General features: G+C 45.7%; 1 protein-coding gene across 1 annotated transcript; it reads left to right on the forward strand.

Moving 5' to 3' along the window:
• The first annotated feature begins 3,365 nt into the window (after positions 1-3,365).
• LOC146299388 (SLIT and NTRK-like protein 3) lies at positions 3,366-9,779 on the forward strand. The gene is made up of 6 exons (XM_084683197.1): positions 3,366-4,264; positions 4,398-4,649; positions 4,995-5,110; positions 5,505-6,413; positions 6,750-6,969; positions 7,276-9,779. Exons 1-6 carry the CDS (start codon positions 4,013-4,015, stop codon positions 8,440-8,442), a joined length of 2,916 nt encoding a protein of 971 aa, XP_084539323.1. The 5' UTR covers positions 3,366-4,012; the 3' UTR covers positions 8,443-9,779.
• The last annotated feature ends 452 nt before the right edge of the window (positions 9,780-10,231 follow it).

The following is a 10,231-nucleotide window of genomic DNA, read 5'->3' on the forward strand; positions in this document are numbered from 1 at the left end:
GACGGAGGAACCCTAATAAAAACGACGGGACGAGCTGGGTACCTAATTGCAAAAGCAATACCACCAGCATCCACCGGGGCTTTTGCCTCAAGCAGAGGGGCAGGGGCTTGGTCTGGTCTCTGGCTTGGAAGTGTAAGAGTGATAGCTAGAGGCGGGAGAAAGAATGGAGGGAGAAAAGGAATACAAAATATAAAGAAAAGCACAAAGACAAGACATAAAAGAGGAGACACAAGGATAAAGGTAGAGTACATTTCTATAGTCCCATCCATTTCAGCACTGGACAGCTCTTTAGACAGCAATAGGGCATTATACATAGAGCTCCTGTTTTAGATACTCTCCACCTCTCCAAAAAGTACTCTCAGCTCACAGTGCAGCTTCTGCCCCAGTAGAACCAATGTAGGTGTCTGATGGGGCCTGATAACCATCTCCCTTCCAGACGGTTTGTTCTCCTAATTCAGGGAGCCTCCACAGTTCACAGAGTAAACTGCTTGGAGCAGTTTTCCAAATGGGTCCTCTGGCATGAAAACTCAAGTTAATATGTTAACACTTCAGATCTGGGATCCATTCTCTTCAATCCCAACCTACATTAGTGAGATTTGAACCCCTGTTAATTCAACCTGAAACCTGTTTGTGTGTGGGGGTCGGGGTGTGCGTGGAGGTTGTGTATGCCCTGTGTTTCCATTGCCATGGGCCTCAAGTAGTTTGTGGGGAAGCTGCCATCACAGTCTAATGCACTTGAGAGTGCTGAAATCTATCACCATCATCTACATCTGATATTACTGGAACCATTTTGGTTGCTGTCTTTCAAATGCAATCTCAAGGGAAAGCTTTTTTCTCCGTTGCCGCAGGGACAAAGAGGGAGGAAGTGGCAGACAGAGAGAAAAGAGACAAATGTACCTCTCCATCACCTGGTGATTAACATTAATGTACACTAGAATTGATGCAAAATTGAAGTGAAAACAAAACTTGGGGCTCAGGAATGCAGGTGACTTTTTTATCACAATAAATTGGTTTGGAAATTGATGGGAATAGAGGGTAGCCCAGATGAACTTGTTTCCTTGATGGAGTCTCCTAGGGCTTGCAGAGTAAGCATAGGCATGCCTACATAGTGACAATATTGAAATGGCAGCTGACAACAGGCTCACCGTTATGCCACAGTCAGAATGAGCCATAGTCCTCTCAATGATTCTGACATCTGTTGCTGGCAATGGGGCAACACAGGTCACGTGACAGCCAGAAAAATTCATAGGCGCCGTTCTTGCTGAAGCCACCGCACATCCCCCCCATCGATGCTGCGTGCAATGATGCCAACTGGCACGGATCGCTATGGAAACACACCGGTTTCTCAAAATCCGTCTGTGCTTAAGGTCAAAGGTAAAGATGAATAAACGAATGAAATTATAAATTAATTATTGTTGGTATCGATCGAAAGGCAAAGCCTGAAGAGAAATGTGGGAGGCACTTTTTGTCGTCTTCAAAAAGCTCCGCATGAGTAAAGGCTGCGAGACTTCTATCTTTTTTGGAAGACGTAGATCCACACTGCGGTTCAGGGCTTATTTACGGTATTTGCATTTGCGGACCACCTTGTGAAATTGTGAGAGACGCATTGGTTCGAATCTAGATCACAGCGACTGCATTTTCCCTACTCCACCTTACACACTTATTTTTTCCATTGAACTGCCAGATTATTTGAGAAGGTTAGAAGGGCTTTATTTGCTGATAGTAGCTACATCAGGTGGGTGTTCAGTGGTCTATTACCGCAGATTCCGCGGGTTGCACTGTTGAGCTCTTGAAAGGGAAGCGACCTGCATCCTAAAGCCAATCGTTTTTCTATACCGTTTTTTATAACCTCCACCACATTGCAGTCTTGTCACGTCACTCTGCTCCCCCATCTGATTCAACCGCTACAGAGAGAGGGAAGAAAGAGGAGTGCGGATGAATGCGAACGACATGTCAACAGACAGCTTTTAAAGTGTTTCCTTGGTTGTTCTATAATTCCTTGGCGGTGAAATGAGTGAGTATAGCCCGCATCCCTGCTCTGCTACGGTCGGTGCATGGTTCAGAACGATGGGGAGAGGACAGACAATGAGTGGGTTTAGCAATGGGATTGCGTTACACTTTCAAGGATTTCACACACACGCGCGCGGGCGAGCACACGCACACACACAAACTGCGTTGAGTCAGCAGCCTACTGTGTTCATAAGTAGAAATTGTTGTCTAATTTGTGACATCGTTTTTTTTCAGCCAAATTGTGTGTCGTAATGACTAGTAATTAATGTCCTTTGACGGATGTAACCATCCCATCCATTTGATCGTTGAGGCTATATCCAATAGCAAAGGGCTGTGTTAGAAATAGATGGGATCCCGGTAGCGGCACTGTGCTTTGATCGGAGAGTGAGGATGATATACACTGAAATTATGTGACATGAATAGGGGGAGGAATAAACGGTGACGGTCACCTCAGTGGTTTTTGCGTCAGTGAGCAGGTCCAGAGAATGGAGGCTCGGATTCGGAGTCTTCACAGAGGCCAAGTCTTAACCACACCTGCATAAGGGCCTAGATAATATAGATAGATAGATAGATAGATAGATAGATTAACGTTTTTACAATCTGCTTTTGTAAGGCTTGATGGGTTCAGTATTTCTTGTTTAACACTAATACATCTTGATTATCAGTTGTTTATGTAGTCTTAAGGATTGTAGTATAAAAAAACATGTTATTTTGGATAAAGATAAGTCAAAGTCAAACAGGCCATGGCTAGTATACTTGATGACCAGGTAGAGATAAAATCATATTGTTAGATAGTGGTGGCTTTCTCAATATAAGGATAAAATATTATTAACACTACTACCTGGCAGAAATTCCAACTGTTTTAGTCTTTCTATTCTTATTCTCTCTCTCTGTCTCTCTCTCACACAGACACATACACACACTATGTCCCTTGCAATAGGGTATCCAGTGTGCATGTAGAATGGAGGGCTTTCATATAATCAATATCAGATTTCAGCTATTTTTCCTGAGCACCGGCTTGACTGACTGGTGGTTCTCTGACAGATTATGCAGTCATACTATTCAGAACCGCTAGCCTTCCCAGAGCCCACCATTTCTTTCATTTCATCCATACCTCTCCCTTCTTCTATACCTCTTCTCCACTCAAATCCTCATCTCTTCGCCTGTCCTCAATCCCAATATCTTTTCTACATCCCTCAGGCTGTGATGTTTTCTGTCCTGCATCTTTGCCTCTCTCACTCATTCAGATCATTGCCATTTGATGATGATTCTGATTGCATTTTTCATGGCTCCCCAGTTACATGAGCCAACCCCTGCCTTTTTCTGTCCAATTTAGATCTAATTTTGACCTGATGAGAGAGAGAGTAAGACCATATGAAATGATGCCTGTCTTTGTTGCCAGAGCAGCTCTCTCATCAGCATGTGCATTATCATCATCAGTATCACCAGCATCGTTCCTGGCTGTCATTGCAAAGGATTAGAATCAGCCTCTTATGTTTTGAAGTGAATGTTGGCTCCCACATGATGCTGCTGCTGCATTATCATGATCACAATCATCCATATTACAAGATGGGAAGGTTGTTGATAAATCTCTTTGATTGATGGTAAAGTATGTGGTCTTCTACAAATTCATTTCAGGCTGGCATTATGACTCTGATTTGCATTACGTCATATTCATAATGCATTCATTACAATGTGAGAGTGATACTTCAGCTCCTCTGAACAGCTTTAAGTTATAATAAGAATGTTTATGACACACACAAAAAACTGGCTTAAACACTACGACAGAACTGTAATTTGTAGACCATATTCTGCAGTGAGCCATTCACAGTAGTGCTTCCTTTAGGACAATTAACAATCAGGCTTTGATTATGTCTATGACATACCAGTTATTTATTTAAATTATATCCCATTGTACTGTTCTTCAATGTACTGCAATTCAAATATGGTGTGTGTGTCCGTGCGTGTGTATGCAGTACGGTGAGGGCTCCCAGCTGGGCTGATGCCCTGGGCTGTGCTAAAAGGCAGAGGTAGGAGGATGCAGTGGATCACTCTGCTAGCGGCCCTTGGGTTTGTGGGTCTGTCCTGGTCCACACATACACCCATCCCTTCCCCCACCTTCACACACACCCCTCTGGTGGATGTCTCAGTGGAGGAGGGGGATGAGCCGTGCTTTGAGCCATGCACATGCGAGGTCAAAGAGGGTGTGCTACACGTGCACTGTGATGGGCGCGGCTTCACCAATGTCAGCCAGGTACGTGACTAAAGATGAGCTGATGTACGTTTTTTCACTGTGCCCTTAGTCTTCATTGATTGTACCAACTGTGTCATGTAAGTCCATGTTCATGATCCTATGGCTTGATTTTCATAACCTATCAATCACACAGGTGTTCCAGTCTTGGCTCCGCCCCTTTAAGCTCAACCTGCAACGAAATTCCCTGAGGCGTCTTTACAGCAATGGTTTCCAGCATCTTAGCAATGCCGTGTCCATAAACTTGGGCAACAATGCACTGCAGGACATCAAAGTGGGCGCTTTCCACGGCCTGGCCACCCTAAGGAGGCTCTACCTGCATGAGAACAAGCTGGAGGTGTTCCGCAACGATACCTTTATAGGCCTCGAGGTGCTGGAATACCTGCAGGTGCGTCTAGTTTAATGAGACATGATGATGATGATGATAATACAATTTCTCTGGTTGCAATAATCAAAAACCACTGGGGTGCTGGCAATCAGCTATCACCCTGTGGTTTATATGTTCTCTAGATGAACTAATGGAATGTAAAATACATTAGCCCTGATCTTTACGTTCTTACGTTCATCATTTCATATGGTCTTAGGTGTAAATTATATGTAGGCCACTATTTTCTGGTACGCTTAGTACCTGTAAGAGCCAATTCAGTGTTTTTTGTGTAAATCGCCTGTTATTTTTGTTTCTTAATAATTACAGGTTCATGGGGTAATTATTATTTGCAATCTCCTTTTGCAGGCGGACTACAACGTCATCAAACGCATAGATAGCGGGGCACTACGGTTTCTTCACAAACTGCGAGTTCTAATCCTCAACGACAACCTTATACCTGCTCTGCCACCTCACCTGTTCAGGTACCTGTCTATTGCTTTGACATCATACCTGTTCAAATTGTCATTGCTATCCTAAATCTATAGCTTGACACCTACCCCATGACAGCTGCAGAGTTGTACCTAGACACACAAGGTCATGCATTTCGGAGAACTGTATGACAAAATATTTGGCAGCAAGCAATACATTAAACCAAAAGATTAAGAAAGAGACTCTAGCCTAAACATAGACAACACATAAAGGTGAGTTACCCAGGCCATTTGGGCTCCATAGAAAGACTAATGTTGTCCCCTGCATCAGTTTTTATTTCCCCTCTTTATGACCCCTCTGAATAACAATGCTCATTTTTCAGTTCCCTGTCATTTTTTATGTAATATGTTAAACCAGTTATGTTGACTCTTTTTCCGCCGACTCCAGGTCGGTTTCCCTGACCCACTTGGACCTACGGGGGAACCGTCTGAAGAGCCTGTCTTATGGTGGAACCTTGGAGTACGTGGGCCGCTCCCTGATGGAGCTGCAGCTGGAGGAGAACCCTTGGAACTGTGGCTGTGAGTCAGTTCCCCTGCAGCAATGGCTGGACCAGATTCCATACACGGCCGTGGTGGGGGAGGTCACCTGCGAGTACCCCTTCCAACTACATGGCAAGGACCTGAGGGAGACACCACGCAAGGAGCTGTGTGCCGACCTCCCTGACAAGGAAATACAGAGCGAAGGGAACAGGATTGAAGTGCCACAGCCCCCGCAAACGCCCCTCAACCCCAAAGCGCCAAGCTCCTACCCTGATCAAGCTAGGCCCACAAAACCTTCCTCCATGGTTCATGGGCCTCACCAGAGCACGCAAACCTCCTCCTCTTCCTCAACTGAGCGCAAGGAGAGGGAGAGGTCCTCCAGGCCCACCAAGCGTCCCAGGCCCTCCAGGACACCACCCACTCGCAGCCCCAACCAGCCTCCACCCATGGCAGGCTACCAGACACGGCCACCCATTCCCATCATCTGTCCTCTGGGCTGCACCTGCAACCTGCATATCACAGACCTGGGCCTTACAGTCAACTGCAAGGAGAATGGCTTCCTTAACGTATCCCAGCTCACACCCCGTCCTCTCAATGGACGCAAGCTGTACTTGAGCGGCAACCTTATCCAGAGGATCTACAGGTCAGACTTTTGGAACTTCTCTAGCCTGGACCTGCTACACCTGGGTAACAACAGGATATCTTACCTCCAGGAGGGGGCCTTTTCCAGCTTGGCCAGTCTTAGGAGCCTTTACCTGAATGGGAATAATCTGGTGAGGCTAGGCCCAGACATGTTCCTGGGTCTGCAAAATCTCAGGTACTGGAAAACTGGCATGACTTAGCTCCTGGAATGAGAGATTCTAGACAGTGCTATATATTTAATTGAACCTTTCTTCATTCTGGGTAGTCACACTGAGACCTAAGTCTCTTTTCTAGATGAGCCCAGTAATGACAAAGTGAAACATTTAAAGAAACCACAAGTAACATAAATAAATTAGTTGCTGTGCATAGTGATTTTGTTCACCTTTTATTATTTATTTATTTATTCATTCAGCCCCTGCATTTTAGTGCTAGTGGAAACTATTCTAAATCTAAGTCTCTATTTCTATTTCTGTTAATTTGACTGATTACCCATCCTTTTCTGTTTTCCCAGGTACCTCTACTTTGAGTACAATGAGATCGGTGAAGTGGAGGCAGGGTCTTTCAACACCATGCCGTCCCTACAGCTCCTTTTTCTCAATGCAAACCTGCTAAGAACCCTCCCAGTAGGCGTGTTCTCTGGCATCTCCCTCTCCCGCCTGAACCTCCGCAACAACCACTTCCTCACCTTGCCTGTAGAGGGCGTGCTGGAGCACCTCACCGGACTGGTGCAGGTATGTGCGGGATGTGGTTGTTGGGATAATACACCATACAGTCTGTCAATCAGTCTGAGACATATATGATATTGGTGGGCTTACACTTTAGTTATAACAATGTAATTGTCTATAAATTACAGTTGATTACATATCCTTGAAATCATATGTGTGTTAAAAGTTGTTAAGTAGTAATTAAATGTTGTTTGTCCTTTTTTTTGTCCTGCACACTGCGCTGGAGTATCTTAAGTAAAGTCATTTTGAATGAAGTTATCGTGAACATACTGATCTGTAATGGAATTGTCCATCTAATTGCCTGTGGTTCAGGTGGATCTTCAGCAGAACCCTTGGGAGTGCACCTGCAAGGCGGCACCTCTGAAGTGTTGGCTGGAGGGCCTGAGCGCTGTGGTGGTGGTGGGAGAAGTAGTGTGCCACTCCCCTGAGGAGACCACTGGGATGGACCTGCGCTCCATCTCTATGGAGCTGCTTTGCCCAGAGCTGGAGGATCAAGATCCGTATCGGGACCTGGATGGGGCCAAGGGGAGCCAATCACCTCCCTCCGTGGACCTGGACAGAGGGGTGTCAGCAGGTTTCCCTGGGCCAGGCCTGGGCCCCTTACTGCCCCAAGGGAAGGGCTCCATTCCCCTGTCTGTACTGGTGCTCAGCCTACTGGTCCTGCTTGTGTCTTCGTTCTTCGCGGCTGCGGCACTCATCGCCTATGCCTTTAGGAGGCGGGACAAGCTGCCGTTCCGCAGGCAGGGCGAGGTGGACCTAGCAGGCATCCAGATGGAGTGCGGGATATTCACAGAGCAGACACATCACCACCACCATGGCTTGCTGAAGCCCCCACCCCTTGCAACAGCTGAGCACAGCCACGTCTATAACACCATCCTCCCCTCAGACCACATTGGTGGTGCTGGCGGGGCTTCCTCCACGCCCATGTGCAGTAACCCCGTTTACAAAGAGGAAGACGAGGGTGTGACAATGAAACAGCAGTGTCATCTGCAGTTGTGCAGATCTATAGGGAGTGAGGGTAAATTCCGCTGCCCAGAGAAGAGAAAGAGTGTGGAAGGATACCCCTCTATGGCAGAGAAAGAGAGGGAGTGGACACTAGAGCGGTCCTCCTCTCCTATCAGCACCATCGCAATCCTACCCCTTGCTGGTCTCCATGGAAACGGAATCCTGTGCCCCACCATGATTGACAGCCAGGGCCCGACTCCTAAAGTGGGATTGGTGGACTGCCTCTTCGGAATGTCCGCCCCAGAGTTCCAGGACCTTCCAGACAGGTACGCCCGCCCTCCCCCGCGGTACCCCCACCCCCCAGACCCCAAGCAGGATGCCGGACCCGGACAGTTACCGGTAGTTACTGGGGAAATGGCAGGACCAAACAGCAGTAGCAGCCAGAACCAGAGTGAGGAATCAGGGGAGCTGAGGTCCCGACACAGAACCAAGCCTGACTACCTGGAGGTTCTTGACCGATCCTATCAGTTCTAGCCTTCCTCCTCACATTTTAATCTTTCTTTATTGAAACAAGAAAACAAGATCCTACATACGTGCAATGAGATGCTGGTATGGAATTTGCACCCTCAACACACAAACGTGGATGGATTTTACTCTCAGTCCTAGTGAATGTGTTTGAGAGGAGAAGCACTGAACTGAGGTCCAGTTTTCAATTTTTCCCACCAATGTTTTCAGTCAGGACTTAGGTGTGATCTTACCATTTCTCTCTGCTTTAGTGGCACCTTCAAACTGGAGCAATGCTTTTGTATCAATTTTGTACATAGAAATCCGGGCGTTGGTACTCTCCAAGACCATGGGAGGATAAATATACTGTACCAGCTCCCAGTTTCCACATGGATATCAGCCACAGCTGTGTCTATTTTGACACATAACGTCTACTGGAACACATGGATGGACGAACAAACAGAGGGAGAGACAAATAGACAAACTTGTGGACAGACGGATGAACAAATGGACAGACAGACGCATGGACAGATAGAGGGACAGACGAACAGATTGACAGAAAACAGCCAAGTGCCTTAGTAACAAGCAGCCAGCAACATGGTGAACGCTTATTTTTCTATGAATACAGATCTATTTATCTAAACAGTGGTTTGACAACTAACAGACAGGATGTTGATAATGACTGGATCCCAACCAATTTGATCTGCTAGCTGGCCTTTCCCTAATTCCTTAACACTTAATTTACAACTGCACTATTGTGAAAGGGGGGTGAAGGGTGGACTGTGTACATGGACATTTTTTATTATTATAATGATCTTAATTCTAATAATCTTAAGTATTATTTTAAGATCTTACTCATTAAACCACATGGGCCTACGGACCAATTTCTTACTGGGCAGTGCACAAGCAAGGACGTACAATCTATCTTATGCAGGAACAGCCAGTAGGATCAGATTGGACATGGCTCTGGGAGTATGTGAGCTCAGGAGGAAGTGAAGATCACTTTTGGATAGTGAGAACACGATCTACACAACATGGAATGCCTTCTGGGATTATTGCTGGCACTGCATTTATTCAAGTGATTACAACAAATATTTTGTGAGAAATCTTGAGAAGAGAGAGAAAGGGACAGAACAAACCCAGGATGAATCATTCAGAAACAGGAAAATAATCAGCTATCAATTTCTCTTTTATGAAGGTACCTTTTTTATGCTTTCATCTCCTACACTAGAGGAAATTGTGAATATATTTATTCTTAGTTTTCTGTGTGTTGGAACTCTCTTGTATGGGATAGAGTTATATTCATGTATAGAACGATTCTGCATCTGGTCTAGTCTTCTTACCGCAAACCCCAAGAATACAATAAAGGGTGCTACGATACAACAGAGGGCTGCTTCTGTGAAATCTGGAGGCGTGCAGTATAACACCCCCATGCACAAACTTATTGTATATTACACAGACACACACACACACATATAGTGCAGTACACACGGTCAGACACTTCAACATGCACACGCCAACATCCCATTAACAGTACTTGTGCTGGAAAGCAACAGTTCACTCTGTGCTAACTTGATGAGCACATCCCCACAGTGTGTAATAAAGATCAGGTGAGAGGGAAGTCATGATAAAAGAGAGAGCCCAGTCTCCTCAACACACAGAACAAAACGATTGATTGGAAAGATAAGCCTTAATGGTATGAACTTTTAAGCTACAAAATCAATACAGTCAATTTGTAAAGATAAAGAACATGGGTTGGTGTCCTCGGGCAGTGTGGGGAATTTGTCTACCGTTTGAGTTCCATACTTGCAGGCCGACA

The sequence above is a fragment of the Hypomesus nipponensis genome, chromosome 3, assembly GCF_054491055.1.
Source record: "Hypomesus nipponensis isolate SF chromosome 3, ASM5449105v1, whole genome shotgun sequence".
Classification (NCBI taxonomy): Eukaryota; Metazoa; Chordata; class Actinopteri; order Osmeriformes; family Osmeridae; genus Hypomesus; species Hypomesus nipponensis.